Source organism: Odontesthes bonariensis, chromosome 9 (genome assembly GCF_027942865.1).
Source record: "Odontesthes bonariensis isolate fOdoBon6 chromosome 9, fOdoBon6.hap1, whole genome shotgun sequence".
Taxonomy (NCBI): Eukaryota; Metazoa; Chordata; class Actinopteri; order Atheriniformes; family Atherinopsidae; genus Odontesthes; species Odontesthes bonariensis.
In genome coordinates this window covers 19,183,896-19,205,178 of record NC_134514.1, presented here as the reverse complement: position 1 = coordinate 19,205,178, position 21,283 = coordinate 19,183,896, and the positions used below count along the sequence as shown (strand labels likewise).

General features: G+C 40.1%; 1 protein-coding gene across 3 annotated transcripts; it reads right to left on the bottom strand.

Annotated features, from left to right (window-relative positions):
• Positions 1-511: 511 nt before the first annotated feature.
• foxn1 (forkhead box N1) lies at positions 512-12,920 on the bottom strand. 3 transcript variants are annotated; one of them, XM_075473537.1, is made up of 9 exons: positions 12,717-12,920; positions 9,395-9,533; positions 8,568-8,882; positions 8,333-8,428; positions 8,010-8,140; positions 7,649-7,745; positions 3,136-3,343; positions 2,479-2,919; positions 512-1,439 (listed from the first exon to the last, which is right to left on the bottom strand). In XM_075473537.1, exons 2-9 carry the CDS (start codon positions 9,512-9,514, stop codon positions 1,141-1,143), a joined length of 1,707 nt encoding a protein of 568 aa, XP_075329652.1. In that variant the 5' UTR covers positions 9,515-9,533; positions 12,717-12,920; the 3' UTR covers positions 512-1,140. The 3 variants fall into 3 exon arrangements, with proteins under 3 accessions (XP_075329652.1, XP_075329653.1, XP_075329654.1); XM_075473538.1 differs by having other exon boundaries at positions 2,479-2,916; XM_075473539.1 differs by having other exon boundaries at positions 8,010-8,080.
• Positions 12,921-21,283: the final 8,363 nt, after the last annotated feature.

Below are 21,283 nucleotides of genomic sequence, written 5' to 3'. Positions count from 1 at the left end.
GAGGAAGACTATTTCTCCGATGCAACAAGCTGCGGTTCACAAAGAGTCTTTGCTGCCATCTTCTGTGACAACAGTCTTACTGCACTGCTGCCATGACACCACCTGTCCTCAGTCATCACACAAACATTCTTATTAGACATCAGGGTCAACCAACTAACAGCTTGACACTTGCTCAGGTCCAATTGGATCCAATGGTGAATATCAACGAATCAAGTTTGTTTGACGGCGTGTGTAAACCAGTAAATCTGGATGTTGGGGTCTCGGGTAATAATTCAACAAGTCGTCAGTAATTATGAGTCGTGTATTGGAGCACCTGATCAGTTTCATCCTTGTATCAACCTCCATTTAGCTCTGGCTTTGGTCTTCAGCAACTCCCGAAAGATATTTGTGGCTTTCTGGCTGTTAAACACACCGCTGTTTCTCGTCTTGTGTGAGCGTGTTGTGTACCGTGAGCTTTTGCTTTTGCTTTTTTCAGAGCAAAAAAAATAAATACCTCAATCTACCTGCTGCAACTGAAAACATGCTTTATGAACAATGAGAATGAAAAAAACAATACAGTTTTTAGTCATTAACTAAACATACTGACATTTCAAACATTGGTACAAAAATACTGATTGTAGCCAATTAACTGCTCTTTTAGTATTTTCTGACTTTACTGCGGTTAAAGTTGACCTAATTTATATCAAATGACTAAAAAAAGCTGACAATATAAAACAATTTATAATCTTAAATGACCTAAGAACAACAGAAATATGACATTTGTAAATAAAAAGCACAACACAGTTAAAGGTTGTGTTTGCATATAAATCTGACAGACTTTCAGTGAGGAATGTAGAAAAAAAATGTTTCCCCGTTTACTTTTCCATTTGTAACTTCATCATGTTCTAGTTCATCAAAAGAAATAGCAAAGATTCATGGAAAAAAAAATTTAAAAATGAAAGAAAGAAATGTGTTCTTAAACGAGTATCTTGATGGCCACGTCCCCCATATATTCTTCCATGCAGTGACAAATACAGGATCTGATGGATTTAACACCATCAAGCAAATGCTGTGGCATGAAGCTGCTTGCAACAGTTTTCTCCGTACAGGACCACATGCACTAGTTCATCAGTTGTCAGAGTGGATGGAGAGCCCAAAGGTTTACATTAAGGAAACAGATGTGGTACAGGAGGTCAGGTACCCCGCCAAACTCTCTACTCCTGAGTAGCCCACAGGATGCAGTCCGCTCCAACAGCTTCCGTCTGTGTCCTCATCCTCATACGCTGCTTTACCGCCACCGCTATCGTTCCCCGCTGACATGTGGCTGAAAGGAGGCAGGGCGTGGAGGCAGCTGGACTGGACGTGATGGTCCTGGAGGACAACAGTGGCAGAGGAGGTCGTGGTGGCAACATGTGGCTCCGACGCCAGACTGTCCTCTCTTAACACCTCCCACAAGTTACCTGCAAAAAGGAAAATATAGGGTAATATTTTGGAAAGCACCATTTGCTGTTCAGCGCAGATGCAGCTGTCGCACAACAATTTGCTTTCCAATAAATAGACAAAAGATGGAATTCTCCTTTTTTTCTCTACTTCTTTGCTTGGTCCTGAATTAAACCTGGCAGAGTTTGGAGTGCAGGCTTAGCCAGGTACCTTGCATAACTAAGCTAAGCCACAGAACACCCATCCTTTGTGCAAAGGTGCTCTGTGAGATGGAGAGTTTTATTGATCACTGGCTGACTGCAACCAGACCAATTTATTTTAACATTCTAACATCTAACATTAGCACAAACAGAGCAGTAGATAATAGACTTCGTAACTCAACTTCATAGCTGAAGGGCCCTGGTAATGTGCATGCTGCTCCACTACTGCGCTCTCAGGACTTTCTCCTACGCTTCATTACAACAAAGTTCATGCTAAAATGCCAAAATGTCCTCTGTGAGAAAGTTCTGTTAGAGTTAACACAAACATTGGCTTGACGCAGCAGTTTCCAGTCATGTTCAGCTCGGCTGGACATCAGACAGAGAGTAAACTTGTCAGCACTGTCTGGTGGCCAAACTATGTAACTGAGTAATTGTTTCTTAAAAAGGGAACACTGGGGTTCCTATCACAAGTGCATCACTTGTGTGGCGCTATCTTGTCTCCCATCTACTATTGACTTCTACTATGATATTTTTCACTAGTCACAGTCCCTTAGGGAGGCAAAAACCCTAAAAAAAACATACATGGTCATCAAAACTAAAGATGTCGTGCTCACATTCCTGTGTCCACTAATCTTCCTTACATTAGGATGCCTAAATGTCAGCTTTAGCCCAACACTATCTTCCCTGTCTAACCTGAACATTTCAAAGTTTTGATATTTCATGAGGCTGAGAAAATCTTTCTGCCTTGAAGAAGTGTGCAGTCTGATAAGATTACCACAGCGAGAGTTAGTTAGTTTCTGCTTATTAGTCGTTGTTTTTTTTTTCCATCTGTCATATTGTATCATTGTGATTCACTTACCTTGCAGCTGCACGTCAGTGAGACTGGGGTTGAGCGTGTCAATGTCATAACTGGTGTCTCCTTCCAACAACATGTCCTGGATGCCCCTCGGGCCAACACTGTACTCAGTCTGCAAGGCAGCACTGTGAAGAGGTGGCATCCTTCCAGCCATGAGTGAGTTCAGACAACCCCCGGCCGAAGGGATCCCAGCTTCACACTGCTCTCCAGAGGGAGAAAACAGGCCAAATGAGTTGCTGGGATGAGGAGCTGCAGGGGGGAGGTGGTAGGGCTGCTGAGGTCGAATTTGGGTGTAGTGTGAACGTCGAGGGTGTTGGCATGCTGGTTGAAGTTGGGCTGGTGCACAAGTGGTGTTGTAGTTAGTGGTCACTCTGGATAACGAAGTGTATGGTGGCAAAGACCTGAGCTTTTCTGGCTTCTCTCCCAGTAGACGATCAAGATCTTCTATGAAAAAAGTGTTTCAAATTGAGTTTTAAAAAGGCAAGGCAAGACGATAAGTTCACATTAGAATCCAGCTTTGATTCATTTAAACTACAGTTTGAGACCTTTAACACAGAACAAATTTTGGTCAAACGGATTTGCAAAAAGCAAAGTTTTGATTTTCAGTCAATAGACATGTTCTCGAGCAAAGACGATTTTTGAGATGTTTTGCGAGCCCACCTGGCCTTGCCATGCTCCTGCGGACCGTCAGAGGGTCTTTGCGACGCCACTTATGCAGCTCCTCCTGCATCTTCTCCACCTTGGCCGGATTAAGAGCCCAAAGACAGCCTTTGCGAGAAGTGCTCCCATTTTTGTTCTCCACCTTCTCAAAGCACTTGTTCAAGGAAAGGTTGTGTCGCACAGAGTTCTTCCACCCATCAGGAGCTGTCTGAAAGCAGAGAGGGATGATTTGATCTAGGAGATGTGTGAGAAACCATAGTTTTATGATCTCATGCTACAGCTTCTACATACCAGTATGCATCATACCACAGGCTGGCTGTTTAGACCCCTGAAACTATTCTCTTTTTGGGAAGTCTTTAAATAACTTGCTCTGACAGAAAAGCTATTCAAAACCCAAAGTTACGAATTATTAGTGACAGTCATTACATGAGATTAAAAAGGTGGCAAATTGTTGCTTTTAAAGGTCCAGTGTCTGCAATATAGTAACATCTAGCGGATCAAATTCCAAATTGAAACTAATTTAATATTCCCATCAAACCCATAGAAAGTCATTAGATTTTAATATTTCACAAGCAAACATTGTCTGGCAACATTAAAATCTTTAAACTGCCCTCACCATCACGCCTTGTGTCGCTACATGTGCAATGAGCTAGATTTGCATAAATCCAAAGAGACTGGAATAGGACTTGTAGAATTACATAAGGCTCGACTGGTTACGCAGGTTCCCAATGTTCAGAGGCTGTAGTTCCTTGACGCAGCCGCAGACGCAGTTTCTATCTCACTCCACAGAAATGACTTAAATCTAAACCTGCAAATAATACATTTGTCTAAGATGTGGTATTGTGGTGGGCTCTTTCTTACAGTAAAGCTGGACTTGTAAAAACCTGAGAATGTCACGGGACTTGTAGCATGCTCAGGAAGGGAGAGAAAGGACATTTGTTTCTTCCTTCTTGACAACTAAGAGACATTTAACTTTATGACCAAGAAAAAAACCTCTTAATGCAGGGGTCTTCAACGTTTTTCAGGCCAGGGACCCCCCTACTATTTATATGGCATACAATTGTGTTTTATATTTAACGGGGCCTAGTGCCATGTATAAACATAGCTACTCTGTTATTGTACATTCAATACTAAGCTATTCAAATAATACACAGGTTAATATATTCATGTTTTTATTTTAAACATGTGCAAGGTACAAGGTGGCCGTGCCACTGCCATTTATAAACAAACATCTTGCATACAACACTGAGCTCTTCAAATAATCCACAGATTTTAACTTTAAACATGCATGTAGATGGGACAATGAATCCTCAAACCATCTGTGGATGGCACACGTTTGCACACAATTTGTGAGAAAAAACTACTCCTTTTTCCTTGTTTCAACCAAAGGAATGTTTCAGTTCTCGATTTCCCAGAGAGTGAAAATCCACTAGAAGCTACGGCTTTCTTGGACTAAAAGGGTGAAAATCGGGACTGGATGAGTCCACAGGTCATTTTAAGACATTCCACATTTTTCTACAAAGATTATTCAAGAAGTTACTAAAACATTATTTTTATAGAAATCCTCCCGTGGAGCCACATTGCCACCCAGAGGACATGAATAACGGACACTTTTCTCTGTATCAGCCAGTAATCAGACAATTAAAATACCATGTATGTTTTAATGTTTTCATTATTGCAATGCCTAATCCAATGGTTTAAATTCTACAGGTATTAACCAAAAGTTGCATTTGCCTTCATTAACAAGAATTCCCAAAAGATTGTCATATAATTTTCAGTGTAATAATGTGAAGTATCCTGTGTTGATGACCGTTTCATGCTCATATTTGTGTTTATGCCTGTTCTTATGCAACATTATTGTCTGTTATGAACATTATATTTATTATTTATTATATCTAAATCAGTGTAACATAGGTGAATACGTTTGGAAGAGAGAATTCCCCTTTTTTCTGAGCTTACAGTTCAACCCCCCTTTTTAGCCTTTTGGTTAAGGGTCAGCTAAACGCTGATTGGTCGAAAGCTGAAGCGTCACACCAAGCTTAAAACGCAGACGCGCCATTTCGTCCGGCCTCTCTTGTTTTTCAAATTTGTGACTCTTGGACCTCTCTGGTCTTCAAATCCTTGACCACTCTTTTGTCTTCACATCCTTAAGCTTTTTGTCTTCACTCCCTCGTCCTCTTGGAGCTTCTTTTGTTTGCTCCTTAACCATTAATTCCCATTTTTAGACTTCGCCTTTTTTTAATCTAAGTCTGGTTCCGATACCCGCGAGTGTTTGGTTAAGCTTGGACAGCACCGGCCCGATCTCAGACACTCTGCTCAAAGAAGAAGAAGAAGAAGAAGTGATTGACATCACCCCGCTGGTTACCACAGAAACACGGCCTCCAACAACGACGCTCATCAGAAAAGACCCACGCGATCTCCTACTCTACCACGAAGTAAGGTGCTGAATTCTAAAATCCTTAAAAGCGGTGGACATGCTGAATCCTTTCTCTGGAAAGTGGTGGTTGTAGCTGGAATCCTTAGGAAGCAACCGGCCGAAGTGAATACCCATTTTACCTGCGGATGAAGGCCAGACTTAGCATTACATAACAAGCCATCATTCATCCCTCTTAGTTTAGCTATCTCTCTCTCCCAACCGTATTTCATTATAACTACTGCAAATTACCCATATTCTGTCCCTTTATCAACTCTATATATATGCTTGTAGAATGTTAAATAAATGCTTGTAATAATTCATCAGAGCGTCACAGACAAGTTATTAAGCATCGGTTGTCTCTTCAGAACAGAACTCATTTCAGTGAGACTTCTTATTTCATAACCTTAACAGTTTCTCCTCCCAGGACTGTAACCAAATTAAGGTTAATAATGAAATTGGGAGGTGGTGCCCCTTTTCTGTTATATAATCCATTATCAGTGCATAACGCTACAGACTCATGTCTTAAGTTTTATGTTACGTTTTGGTGTCCTTGCCTTGCCTTGCCTTGCCTTGCCAAGTTCCAACATTGTAACAATCCTCAGGAAAAGTTTAATTTCTTGACATTTCTACATTTCTCTGCTATCCTAGATGTTGAGAACGATTGAGTCTGTCATGTTGGACATTCAAAGTACTGTAGAAAAGAAAAAAAAAAAAATTCAACAGGGCTGTGCTAACACTTCTGTAAGACCAACTTCTGCAGCCTAATTAGTGCACTATTCCCCCTGGATGAGGTTATATGTCTGGTTAATAATCTTTATGAATAACATTACGACAAAAATACACTTGTGTACATTTTGATAACAATAGCTTCTCTTTTTTTTCCTCTGTAGTTGGTTTGTGTGTTGAAACTGACATCAACTATCCCCATAAAATACCTGCTACTCTGTGCTACACATGCCTTTTTGTTAAGAAAGCAGCTTGCAGGCATGATCAAGTTAGAAGTCCACCCTTGTGTATTAATATGAATTAAATGAGGCAGCTGCAGGACGTTTGAACCCTGATGATCAGAGCAGATTTTCCAAAGGATTCCAGCTACCTACAAATCAGATGAGTTGAGACTCATCTTTGGAACGAGCTCAAATATTTCATGACATACATATTCAGGAAGGCACTATATAGGCAACCCATCGGCTATAATCTAACGACATATACAGATGTCTGTTTATACAGGTTACAGTATAAATGGCTGCTTTCCAAACAGCTGCCCACAACCTGAAACATAGGCTGTAAAGTCAGAAAATAGATAAGGCAGGCGATTTAAAAACAACATTCCAAACACCATAACATGCTAATTTGAAAATGTTTTCTATATTCAGCCCAGTGGGCACTTGTCATGGCATGTAGATATAATTCACTGCCAAATTGCCAAATTAATACCAAACTGAATTATCACTCTGGGTTTAAAGCAGATCCTGGCAAAAATTTAGATATGTTGTAACGTTCCCTGTGGGGGAACGGCGGTCCTCATATTGCTCTGTGGTGTCATGGTTTGAGTTTTTATGTTTTGATTAGTTTTGTGGAATACTGATTTACTTTTTCACTTTCTTGCCCTGCTTCCTGTTTAATTTTTTTTTTAATTTACGCCAGGCGTATTCCTTTGTGTTTACTTCCTGTATCACACATTGTCTCCCTCGCTGATTGCCTCACCTGCTTTTCATTTGTAAATTACAAAATTACAAAAATTTGTTTTGTGTTCTTTTTGCTACGCTCACGTTTCAGTGTTTTAACAAAAAGATGCAAAAAGATGGCACTTTAGAGCCTGTACAGAGGATCAAGGCCTATTTTAGTTTATCCGAGCATTTACACACAGGACTGATTCAAACATCAGGTGCTTTATCTTGGTTAGTTAGCCTGCTTTGAGACGCTTGATTTTGTATGATTTCCGTTAGACTAACAATTTCTATATATTTTTTATTTTGCACACGATAAGTTTTCATCTTTTCCTTTTTCCTTCAGTGATGTTTATTTTCTCTGAGATTCTTATTTTTCTGTGATACTTAGTCACTTACTTATTAAAATCAGTGTGTGTAGTAATACCTTGAAATATGGAAAGTGTTCAGTCATGAAGCTGTAGATCTCACTGACTGGCAGACTTCCTGTTTTACTGTTCTTCAGAGCCATAAAAATCAAGATGCTGCAGTGATGAAGAAGATATTTCACATTAGCATTATATCTATGTGTACATTTGTATAAACAATGCACCCATCATTAAGGTAGCCCAATGGTATGCAGTGGAGCTTATTTTTCTTATTTTTCCAGCAAAAAGTAACAGTAATTAGAGTATCAGATATCAGAGTAATCTATAAAAAAACAATCCCTTCAGAATTGTGCATATTGTTGCTTTAACCATGACCACATAATAAATGCAGGCAAGTGTTGGTGTGATATCCAGTGTTACCTGTATGAGTAAATGGGCTTAGGAAACAGGGACTGCGTGGTGCTCTCCTGGTGTGATTGAGTGGAGACACTCTGGAGAGAATATTTAGAGCTGTTTGGTTGATAATCATTAGGATACAGTTTTGATAAGACCTGTGGAGCACATGCACCCACACAGGCAAACACACACACACACACACACAAAAAAAATCACAACCTGACATCTAGCACAGACAGATCTCTCATAATCTCAGATCAGTCATAATAGAAAAAGCAAAATGATAATAATGATAATGTTCACATCCGGTCTGCACCCCTTCTTGGTTCAGCAGCATACTGACTGACCTGCTGTCGAGGGCTCATTGAGCTGTACAACGGAAAGCTTTGAGACAGGAAGCTGGAGGGCTCTGCTGGTACAGCTGCTAGCTCTGGGTATGAACTCTGGAAAAAAGAGGACAACTTTAAAAATTGTTTGGAGGTAACTTGAGCAATGGTACAGCACATTTTTTTTAAACGATTGACAATGCTGATTATTGACACGTTATTGACTACAAAAAGAGCACACCATAAATCTAAAAACCTGATTGCTTCCATCGCAGTGATCCCAAGTCATTAGGACTTCACTGCTGCGTGAACAAGTGTCAGGGATGCACACTTCCTGCAGACTTCTAAAGGAAGAGGAGCACTGTTGGAGACAGTCTGCTGCACCCACTGCTCCATCACTGAACTGTCGACGGTACGGGTGGAAACGGTCAGCAGGGCCTTGTTCTGATGCTTGCCCTGATCCTGAACAGGTGGTCCCATCAGCACTGTGTCTCCTGTTCGGAGCAGCAGTCGTCAAGCTGAAAGTGTTACCCTCCTTGTGGCGGAAGCAGGCGTCCCTGTCCTCTTTAGTCTGGGGAGTGACAGTAAGTACATCATTAAAGATGCTAATTCCAAATGATAAGAACTTGGAACTTTTTATAAACTTTTAAGAACTTCTAAGAAACTTATCAGAAGTGTTGTTGTCATAGGAATCTTGTCTCCACTTCTTCTTTTTTTAACCAAGAGGAAAAGAAAATACCAAGGGACTGTCTGGGAGTCCTCTTAAGCCGATACCGGCAACTCTGCTCTCTCATGGCACATAAACCAAAAAAAACCTTCTCAGCCTTTTTGCCTGACTCGCAACCCTTACAAAGTGTACTGGTAAAAGTTTTAGTTTGCCTAAAGAACAGACAAGTCCAGACATTTGACCCTGGAAAACCCACCAAAGACCATTGACAAAGTATGTATGTTCAGTTTAAATCACAAACTCATCAGGCAGCAACTAGACGCAACACAAAGCAGTCAGAAAGGGTTTTGTATTTCCATGTTTGCACAGTGGAAGTCATTTGAGTTAAAAGAGAAATGCCCGTGGCAACTTCATACCTGATATTCTGCCATCTGTTGGCAAGACGTTCCACGAGGCTCACAGGTGTGTAGACTGGCCTGAGGGACTGATGTGTGAGACTTGCTGCTGCTGAGGGAAAACTTTGCTGAGAATGGCATTCTCTGGCAAAATCTGCTCCTGTGAAGAGATTGAAAACAAAAAGCAGAGACTAAATTTGAAAGAGAAGGTGTCATCATTTGCAGAAAAAACGCTGTAAGGAGCTTTAATTGCATGTCAGACAAAGCTATCTGTCCTTGGGGGATTAAAGTTAAAGTCTTTAATGCTGAGAAATGAAAAATAAGATTTAATTTGCTGTCATTTTTTGTTAGACAATTACCACTGCAAAATTCACATTATACCAACACCTTTAGGTTCACAAATTAATCTGGCCTACTTGATTTATGCCGAATCTGAAAAATGACAAGTGGATTACATGTTTTACTGTGGCATCTTTAGGAAAGATATCAAATGCTCAGTTTTCTGATTTCCCAGCTAAGCTAACATGCTGCTGGCTGTTGCATTGAAGACAGGAGACATCTGAGAGTGGAGTCATCTCAAATAATTCCAAGCCAGAAAGCAATCCCTTCAAACTGTGCCATAAAATGATACAGGGAAACCCAACTAGTGTTTTTTTTTATTGATGCTGCTATTGCCACACAACAGGAAGCAGTTTTCCCATGTTTTGAAAAAGCACTTGTGTTCACTGATCCTTTGAGATCATATCTTCAGTGTCATTTTACTACTGTAAATCTAGGAGATACACTACACTGCATCCTCTGACAGCATGAGTGCAGGCATGGGAGCAGGTGGACTCATTTCAAAGCCAGTACAGGTTATTGGACTGAGTGTGAAGAAATGTAATGTGATCCCAGCGGAGGTGAGAGACACGTGGCCCTGATTCCAGTAAAGGTATCCTCAACCCTGACATAAGCCAAGCTCATTAAAACTGCCAACAAACCATGATAACTGTTAGGTCACGTAAAGCTGAACAGCGCTGAGGCAGACCACGCGGAATCAGGCTCTTCTGTATGTCGTGTGCAAGGAGTGAGAAGTAGCAATCAAAGCTCTTTCTGTTCAAATCAAAGGAGGCTTATGTGTCAGGGTGAAAGTTGAGAGATTGCTTTTTTTCAGCACCGTGGCAACAAAACCTCTCACCTGCTTGACAGACACAGTGCCACCAGCCAGAGCCAATGCAAAACTGAAGAGACTTCCAGAGCCTGTGAAAGACTCTTTTAAACAGTTATTTTTAAAAATCAGCTGCTTGCAAAGTTGAAGCTCCTTTCCAAAATGAGGGCAACGCCTTTACTCAGTTTGTGCAACATCTGCCAAAACTTTAAAAAACAATATTTTAACATATGTCCGGACATAGGTGGTTGTTCACAGCGTTTGATTTGTGTAAATGCATTTTGCAGGAGAGGGAGAGCAGGCTATTTTTTATGTACTCTGACACCTCTTGAAGAGTTTAATCTGATCCACAGAGTTGAAAAGTGTTTGAGGATTTCGGAGAACACCTTCATGCAGTAGTGAATGTTATCAAGATCACATTTAGCCTGTGAGGCCCTGCCAAGTCAGGATCAGAAACTGATCTGTTTTCACCGATGATTGAAACGACCAGAGGGGCACATGTTTCGTATTTCAATTTTTCATAAGTGTCCATTTGTTGCTACAATGGTTCATGGAAATTAATTTGAATCAATTTAAACATGGCAGCTCTTGAATGTGAATAACCAGTGCATATTTTTCTCTTGCATTCTTGCAGCAATTCTCTCAACAATCTCACATGTGGTTCTTTCTTCTGCCAAAGCATTTCAGAAAATACTATTCATTTAAGTCCTGAAATGAACATGTATTTTTACATTGTTTTTGCACGCCTACAGAGAAAATGTCACTTTATCTCTTTGCGGCATTTTGCCTCTGTTGTCAGATATCATTTGAAATCCTGAATTCTGAATTTTCATTTGTCAAATGGACATTTTGTTTTCCCAGTTTTGGAGGGGTGGTAAATTAGTCATAAGACCCACAGAGAGGTTGATTATAAAAAAAAATAACAACTTAAGAGGTGGTTTAGCTGGCTTAACAATAATTATCAAGAAACATGCATTTCTATTTTCAAATTTGCTCCGTGACTTCAAGGATATAATCTCGTTTTACCATAATGTATATAATAATCTGAAAAATACAATTGAAAAAACCCTGATTATTACAAATCAGTCTTTTCATTTTAGCTGCACTCATAGAACATGATTATGTTTAAAAACAAACAACTGAAATACTGACATAACATTTTTCTTGTACAATCTTGAGGGTGCATCTAATCTGTGACGATCTATTCTTGTTTTATTCTATTCAAACTGTAAAATGCATTTTCATTTATCTGATGCTGACCAACTTCTACTTTATAAACCCAATATTAATCATTCAATCTAACTCAGTTCCGAATCGCAGCCTTAGTCATCTGAGGGCTCTAAAGTCGTAGTGGTACTGGCCGCTGATCTTCAGACAGCAACTCAAAGTGTTCTGTGTCAGCACTGACTTGGCAATGGTTTTACTGCGGCTTTGGCTGATCTTCCATCAGATTCCATCAGAGCGAAAACATCTTAAAACCAATCTTGCAACTATTAAAAAAAGCTGGCTGTTGACACACCTGCAAAGCACTTACCAGTGTTGTCTGATTGGTTTGAACTAGTGAACAGTTTGTGGTTTCGCCTGGTGAGGACGGGTTGTGTCTTTTTTTTTAGATGCAGTGTAGAATCTGTGGTTTCAGGAATCTCACTAGTCTGAGTGTGAATGAAAAAAAAAACCTCCGTCTACGTGATACACAGTGTATCTGGTGCATTTTTCCAAGGATCTTGAGCCTGGGTGTAGATTTTCATTGAGAAATTTTAAGTCCAACATGAGAATCACAGGCAGTCACACAGTTGGTACATTCACAAATCATCTTTCACAATCAGCTTACCATCAGCACATTTCTTCACTTTCTCACCACAAGCTGTCAACAAATGTTTACAACATGACCACATGTTTGCCGTGTCTAATGTCACCAGAGGACGTGAGCAGATATATCTGATCAACTGTTTGAATCATATGACTTTGTGTTTGCATGACATGAGGCTGCCACTCAAAGTTTAGAAATATGAGCCATCCTTCAGCTTCTACAGCAGCGCAACCAATAACACTGCAGAACTGCAACAATATTCTAACAATACAGTAGTGTAGTGTGTGTCTAAGAAATAGATAAATGTCAAAGTGTACATCAAGGCAAAAATTGCAACATTGTTCCACCATATTATCTGCTACTGGAAAACTGACAGACAAACTCACCTAACTTTTGGATTCAAAACCGGCTCTGTGTTTGTTGTTTCTCATTCAGAGCTGTAGCCTCTACTGATCCCATTTCCCTTGCAGATCTGTGCACCTCCAGCCACCGTCACCCTGACAGTGAGGCACTTCGATTAAATTGCCTCTCTAAATGTGTATGAAAATAGTTGATGGGTTGGTTTCGGATTTGGGCAGTACAGAATATCATCGTCATTTTCCGTGTGTGTATGAATGAATGAGTGTGTGTGTCTGGCACTTGTCCAGACTAGTTCAGTGATAAGAAATATAGAAAGAAAAACCTGCTCCAACAGGTTCCCAAAGATTTGTTGGTGCAGTCATTGGCAGCTGGCAGCGCTCTTTTTCTCTGTTCGTCAGTCTTTCTTTGCCTCGCTGAATGGTTACTTGTCTGAATGGGAAATAAGATACACCAGTGATCACAGCCAGTGGCACTGAGCGGGCGCCGTGCCCTGCTTTCTTACAGTTTCCCTTGACTCTAAAGCATTCAAACAAATGTTCTAAAGTAAACACAAGCCAGATAATTTGGACACTTGAAGATTGAAAAAGTACAAGAACATGCCAGATGCAGGAAAGAAAACACTGAAAGCACAGGCTATTTGAATAGATAGATGCCGTCAGTCCGGAAATGTCAGTTTCTTGTGCAACAAAAAGTTTACTTCATGACTAAGTGAGATAACCACTGATGAGGTTGTCGTAGTCACCATGATGTAGAGTAATAATAATAATTATGGGCTGCACGGTGGTGTGGTGGTTAGCACTGTTGCCTCACAGCAAGAAGGTTCCAGGTTCAACACCCAGCTGGGGCCTTTCTGTGTGGAGTTTGCATGTTCTCCCCGTGTATGCGTGGGTTCTCTCTGGGTACTCCGGCTTCCTCCCACTGTCCAAAAAATCATGCATGTTAGGTTGACCACCTGCTGGTGGTGGTCGGAGGGGCCGATGGCGCCGATGCATGGCAGCCTTGCCTCCGTCAGTGTGCCCCAGGGCAGCTGTGGCTACAATCCAGTAGTCTGCCACCATCAGCATAGCACTTTGAGATTCCGTATGAAATGAAAAGTGCTTTACAAATGTAATTGATTATAATCCCATTAGCACTGTGCAGCTCCTGCACCAGAGGTGTGACCAGAATGGCATGTGTGGGTGGGCAGTTAGCTCATCTGGAGGGGCAGAAAACAATACCTGAAAAAAATCGGTGGCAAACCACTACTACAACTTCAAGCATAATAATAAAAATAGTAATAATTCGGTAATGAAAATATGGTCACACTAGCATAAATCATGACCGTCAATTTTGTTAACAGTGTGGAATTTTTTTTGTTTGTTTGTTTGTTTGTTTTTTTTGTAAAGAAATGTAGAACTTGTATGATGCATGCAAACGCACCATTACAATGCCATCAGGGTCACAAGAAATGTGTTCACCAAGTAACTGCTAAAGAGAATAAATAAAGCAGAGAGTACCACAATACTATTACCCTCCAGTCCTGTTGTATACCGGAATTAAAATCTACATCCATTGTCCAGCAGAAGAACAAAGTGTTCAACACTCAGAGGCATGGTTAAGGTAAGAGAGGATGAAACCCAACTACCACTCTATCTTGGCAATTTCAAGACAGTCACATCCATCTGGAATACTTTTAAATTGTTTATAAATTATTCAGAGTAGGCCTATGTCAGATCTCGTTTGTGGCTCAGTGGAATTTTTTTTATGAATTTGTTTGTTTGTTTGTTTGTTTGTTTTTGTTTTTTGGGGGTTTTTTTGTAAAGAAATGTAGAACTTGTATGATGTATGCAACCAACAGCAAGCTATCAATAAAATCAAAGGTATACAACATATGATTACTACATGAGAGCTAGAACAGAAACATAGCCCATTGTAGTCATTATGATATTAGGCTGTGGGCCAGATGAGCTTATGGTGCACCAGCAACCCCCCACCCCCCACACCCATCCGTCCCCACCTTCCAACAAAACTAACTTTTTTTGAAAAGCCTGGCTATGCTGAATGGAAATTTAATGTTGACATTGAAAATGTTGGGATGCACCATCTACTGGTATTCATGAATAGCTGACCTTTGACCTGGACCATTATCTACAGTACAAGTCTGCGGTTACTCTTAGCAAATTCTGAAACAAATTCATTCATGTCAAAACAACCGAAAATGTGAAAATCGCCTTTTTTTATTCAGCAGCAAGGGGTTAAGGTTACGGAGGGGGGGAAACACCATAACAAAAAAAAAAATAAAGCTATCAACTTTGCAGATATATGCTTTTTTTCAATCACCACCTGCATTTATTCTATCAATACAAGATACAAACAGAGATAATAAATCGTGGCCTTTTTTTCTGGCCAGTTTTCTTTGGATGGACAGGGCATTTCTCAGGGGGGCAGGACTTGTTCCCCCTGCCCTGCACACATTTTAAAGATGGTTCTGATGAGAGGAGTTTGAGAAATAAAAAGGAAAGGGAGAAGGAGATGAGGTTTGGATCGTTTTCAAGATCTCCACTCTGGAGGGCATTTGCGTTTTCTCCGTTTTGAACTCCTAAAAACGCCGTCGCCGTGTGCAAGATAGGCACATCTGTCGAAATGTTCTGCGTTTATCTGCCGTTACCGTTGTCATGGGCATGTAGCCTGGAAGGCTGTTCCAGATTTTAGGAGCATAAAACTGAAACACAGCCTCACCTTGTTTAGACAAGAAGCCAAACACTTTGGCTCACATCTGTTTGTGGGTAGACTTGTTTTTCGCTTATGTGCAAATCAGGGTTTCATCAAGTGAATGGAATTTTCATCCGCTCACTCTACTGCAGTGGTTACCAAACACTGGGAAAACTCCATAATTTTTTTTTTTTAAATCCTCAGAGAACCCATATTTCACTGTTAACGCAGTTGCGCAGGTGGGAATTATGAGACTGTGACACATCAAAGGCTGAAGGACAACATTAAAACAGAGAAAGGGAAAATGGAGCGCTTTTTGGTGCGGAGCAAACCACCAACCACCAGTGCAGAGACTGCCGACAACCCACCACCGAAAGAAAAGAGAAAATAAACTGTCAGCTCACAGTATCATGAAAGTTACCCGTCTAATGGCTTAAGTTGGACCGGGGATGTCAGCAATCCTCAGCCCGAGTGCGTCCTGTCGTGAGAAGTTAGCTAATGTTAACTTAACTCCTAGTTAGCTAATACTAACTTAAAGGTGGGGTAGGGGTTCTTTTTCTGGAGCATTTTTTTACATATTGCTTGAAATACTCTTCACACCCCCATTGCAACCAATTAATTAATGGTTTTGATACAAAAATGAAAAGTTTTAGTGGCCTCTAGAACGTACAATCTAGGAAAAACACTATCCAATCATACTGATGATCATCATAACGATGATTGAATTCTGATGCCGTCTATCAAACTGCAATCTGCTCCTCCCTCCCCCTCCTTCCCCCTGTGCGCGTACCCTGCTCCATGAACGAATTATGTGTCCAGAAGCTTGGCAGGAAGCTAAACTAGAGCCAGCTTGGCTAGCACCTAGCATTATTAAACGTATAGTTAGCATAAACTAAATACTAAATACTAAATACTAAATACGGCAAACGATCGATGCTTGCTGTCAGAACAGCGCTCGTGCACCTTCGTGCTCGTGTGCGTTCATGTACTCTAGAGGCGTGCCTTCGGGGGGAAAGTGAAGAAAAGGGTTGGGACTTTTGACCTATGTATTTTTAAAATGCAGCTTCGCTCAAAATCCAGGATCTCCTACCCTACCTTTAACTGCTAGTGAGCTAATGCTTCTGCATCGTAGTACCCAAGCATCTCCCACCACGCGATTGAGCAACTTCTTGCTGAAATGTTGCATTGATAAATTGTAGTTTAGAACCATGGACAATGCAGCTTCCTTGCATTGACAGTTCTCTCTGCTGGATTTCTGCTGAGTTTCCTTTGCCTCATTTTTAATTTTGTGACCTGTCTGGTTTAAATGAATGTGTTGCTGCTTTGATGAAGCCTAATTTGATAAAGTTTCAAATTAATTTTTTAAATATTTCGTTAATAAATATCTCATGAGTAATATAGTTGTTTTTGTCACATTTTATTTGGCATTAGTAAATAATGATGCACATTTATAGATATTTTACATGATATGAATGATAACACGTGTTATAAGTGTCATGTTGCACACAGGTGTGCCTTGAGATTTTTACTTGTCTTTTGGTGTGCCTTGGCCACAAAAAGTTTGGGAACCACTGCTCTACTGGAATAAAATCACAAGAGGAAGGAACTGCTTAAATCCTCTTTGTAGGTAATCACGTTTTATAATATTACATGGCATTACATGTTATGTTCAATGCAGTCTATGTGCGTGAAAGTATCCATGCTATAACTGTTTTTTAGCATTTGTGATGTCAAGCTAACAACGTTGGCATACTGTATTTATCTACTGCAGTAACATGAGGTTCAGGGAGAGTTCTGATTATGTGGAAAGGTGGATTTAAATACTTTAATGGCCTCTTGCCAGTCATCCTCAATATACTCCGTGTCAAGATCTCTCTCCCAGTTCTGTGCAATGCTTGTGATATCACCTGGACTAAGAGAGTAGAGCAGTGCATAGAAGGAAGAGATAAAAAGGGTAAGACCTTTTCGGGAAATGAGGAACCTCTCAACATCACTGTACATGACTGGGTCGAGAGAGAGTAAGGTCTTGGATCCAACAAAGTGCCTGACCTGGAGAAAGCCAAGAGTGTGAAATGTAACCTTCCAAGCTGTCTGTCTATTGATGATGTGGTTGAAATTATATGGTCACATACTCTGGCGCCAATTTACTAATGGCAAATTTGACAGGCAAAACTCTAGGGTCAATTATCACTGCATGGACTGATAAGTGGATTGATCAGATAGTATCTGATTTTTTTTTTTAATAACCTATGTTCAATTTGAATGTGATGACGGTGGCATATATCAAAAAGTTAGAACAGAAGTATGTTTAACTCCGTTGTATCAACTTTTCTTTTAACAACACTTGTTTGACAGCTGAGGAAACCAATAACTGTGGTTCTGAAAGGGAAATGTTTTCCCGTTGTTGCTCTACGCCAATTAGCCACAAACTTAAAACCCCTGAGGTAAAATGACTCTTTTCATCCTATTATGATGCTTAGTTCTACTAGGAAAACCTGCATGTTATTACCTACTTTTTAAATAGTTGATCATAATTCGTCTATTAAAGAATTCCTTTGTTATATTTTTCAGTGTATAGTGGACCAAATGTTTTCAGAGGGTGACATGTCTAAACTACAGACAGGTTAGTTTAGCACCTGGATTCTTTTACTACAGAGCCATAATACATCCAGGGTGTGATTTTCATTGTTTTGTTGAGAAAACTGAGGACTTTCCAGAAAAAAGTTACTGTCTGCATGGCAGCCTGTGTTACTCCAAAGCCTGCAGAAAGCATGAACAGATATATAACCTATAAATATTTATATATATATAACCTATGTGTGACGACCACAAAAGTGTCGCATTTGTGTGGTGGGAAATAAGAACTGTGGTGTTCTCTAAATACAATATATAACTGTATTTTATTTTGGGGAAAAAATATCCTCAGAATTTATGCATTTAGAACTCCAGACCAGCAGGGGGCAGAGTCGGGTGACGGGTTTGGCAATTTAGCAACTTTCGGGCTCAATCTGGCTGAATCTAGCGACAATTTAACTTGTTTTGTGAGTGACAAATCAGTTGCCCCGCGACACCATACAAGCCGAGACAGAAGCACGCAGGACGGTGGCAACCCGGCATACCGTCATTTCTTGTCAAAACGGCAGTTTCAATACATGCCCAGTAATATTGTTGTAATGTTTTAAATACTTGAACGCAGTTTTTCTAGAGAAGATAATTGTTTTGTATATGGGATTATCGTCCATCGACTCTTTTGGGCTTTCACATGCGCGAGCATACCAACAACCGGTGAGTTACATGCTGTTTATAAAGTTGTTTTGTAACGTCCCCATGCCAGTAGCCTAATGTGAGAACCATGCATATGGTTTTGATGGTAAGGCTTGTGACTTTATTGTCGGATGGTTTTATAAAGTGGTGTGACGTTTCTGCAGTGTGCAAGTTGTTGTTTTACGTGGAAGGGTTAGCACTTGCCCCTTAGCCACCACGTATTAGCCTCGCATGACAGGCTGCGCAAACAGCGCAATCGCCGCACAGAGAGCGCCGATTTGCACCAGTCTGTGTCCTACTATCAGTATTTGACAACCTCTAGCAATGGGATTGCGCTTCAAATGCCCCGGAGTTCCCCTTTAACACACACACCGTGCATGTGCACACCGAAATGTTTTATCTTTTTCTATTTTGAAGTGTACTTGTTAGCTACTGTATATTAGCTTTCCACCATCAGTTAAATCGTTTTGTACTCAGTTCATATACGAATGTGTATAAGTTAAAAAGGAGATTTGAATTGATATAAAACATTTTATCTAGTTCTGAGCATGCCCTGCAGTACTGTATTGACTTAATACTGGTAAAATACTGTGAATGGGAGTTTATAAGGATCCTGAACATTTAGCTGGTTAAGATTACCATTGTTTATATATTTCATTTTATTAAATTGGATACAAGTATGAAGAGTTTGTGAACTTTGCATTTGACATTATTTGATTTGATATGATTTTGTACGGACATGTACACTGAAACATTGTGATGTCAAGAGGATATTGAATATGTAATATGTGAAACATAAAATTAGTCTTGTTGAAGACTATTTAAATAAATTGCTGTAGAAAGCTCGAGAACCGGAAACACCGTCTCCTCATCTCTCTCCTGTGTTACAGCAGTAAATCTGTCATTACGGTGCCGTTGCCACGGTATCCGTTACATATGCATGAACATATAAAACCAAGGCAATCTACAAAGGGAAAAGAGGTTTCTTTAGATATATCTAATCTTTTAATTATCTAATTTTGTTGCCCCTGTACATATTCAATCTATCATTCATTCATTTTCCATACCCGCTGCATCTAATTAAGGGTTTTGGGTGGAGGGGGCTGGAGCGAGAGGCAAAGTACACCCTGGGCAGGATGCTTTTATCAAATTTTAAATTTCACAGCATCTAAAGTGTTTGAAATGCAAAGAAGGTCTACAGTTAGAACTGAACCGTAGAAGACTTTGCTCCCAGGCTTTTTGACTGATCAAATAACAGGTTTTAAGTATCCTAGAGCTGTCAGTCTAAGAACAGTAGGCTCAGTGTAATTTCATCCCGACAAACCTTTGACTTCACATCATTTCACGTTCAGGGAAATCTGAAAACAAATGTTTCCCTTAAAAGTGTTGTGCTCCTCCATGTGCCCTACTAGAACATGTTGTCATTACATGAAAGGGTTGATTGATTAATTTTTCTTATTATTTTTTCTCATGAGCAACACCCATGCAGTTTTCTGTTACCATCATCTGTTAAAGAATTCCTTTGGTGAAAGTTCTTACATAAACCCAGGCTTGTCCTGCTTTTTTAAATGTAGAGTAAACATGTTCACCATTACAGCCCCACAACACAAAAATGTTTTTTATTACCTTTCATAACAATCATGATGGTCTTCTCCACTAATAAATCTGTTTGTAAATCAGAAGATTAGTGTAAGATTAACCCAGAATGAAAGTCAAATTCCGTATTTTAAGTTATCTGAAATAGAGATTTATGATTGTCTTTTAAAAAACATTCAGAGTCCCCGAGGCAGTGCACTTTATCGCTGAATATTTTACTTTTCTGGCTCAAGGTGAGCCTATATAAATTCAGTAATAACTTTCCCTGTCCTAGGGATATTTCATAATAAAATGTGCAGCTGCCTCTTCTAATGACTGCTCTCAAAATGTTATATTACCATTTCATGGCAAGTTATGAAAAATAAGTGCAAGTTACAGTCAGAGGTTGAGCTTGTCATAATGCCTGATAATTGCACATAATTATTCATTCACATCTTTCTAGTTTTTTGTTAATGGGCCGTAACATTGGGCCTTCAACAAAAGTTAAAAAACAACGTTAGCTTTCGAGCTGAGAAATATACAGCCCAGTTGTAACGTTAAAAGTTAGAAAACACAAACTGGGACTCATTCATGCCGTTTACACAAAGAGACAGAACATATCAGAACATGAATATGTTGTCCTACCTCTGATAACAGCCATCCATCAAACCTTCCTGAACTTCCATAACTGTGAGAATTAGTTTATCGACAGAGAGAGAGAGAGAAAGAAAGATATTCCTGTGAGCGCTGCCGTGGTTCAGCCCTTCCCAGAGGCATGGTCCATAGATTAAACAAAAATGTTTTGGATTTCATAACTGCTCAAACCTTTGACCTCAGTGTCCCGTGGTTCCACCTTTTTAAAATCTCCTTTGCCTCAGGGCTTCACGTACAGTCGATATACGGCCCCAGCTAAGAAGTTCTATGAAATGTTTCAATCAGTGTCCTGTAACAGATTTCCTTACCTTCAATCATTTTACCTTTTTCCCCACACTGACCCTTTGAGGGGATTTGCCTTCTGTCCCCACTGCTCTCTTTAAATCAACTGGGGGCCTAGTGGTCCTAA

Coding starts and splice junctions, on each gene's coding strand:
- foxn1 (XM_075473537.1), bottom strand. CDS start 9,514: ATGCCATTCTCAGCAAAGTTTTCCCTCAGCAGCAGCAAGTCTCACACA. Junction 8,429..8,567: donor ACTGCGATGGAAGCAATCAG/GTTTTTAGATTT, acceptor TCTTTTTTCCAG/AGTTCATACCCAGAGCTAGC. Junction 2,920..3,135: donor CAGGAGCATGGCAAGGCCAG/GTGGGCTCGCAA, acceptor CTTTTTTCATAG/AAGATCTTGATCGTCTACTG.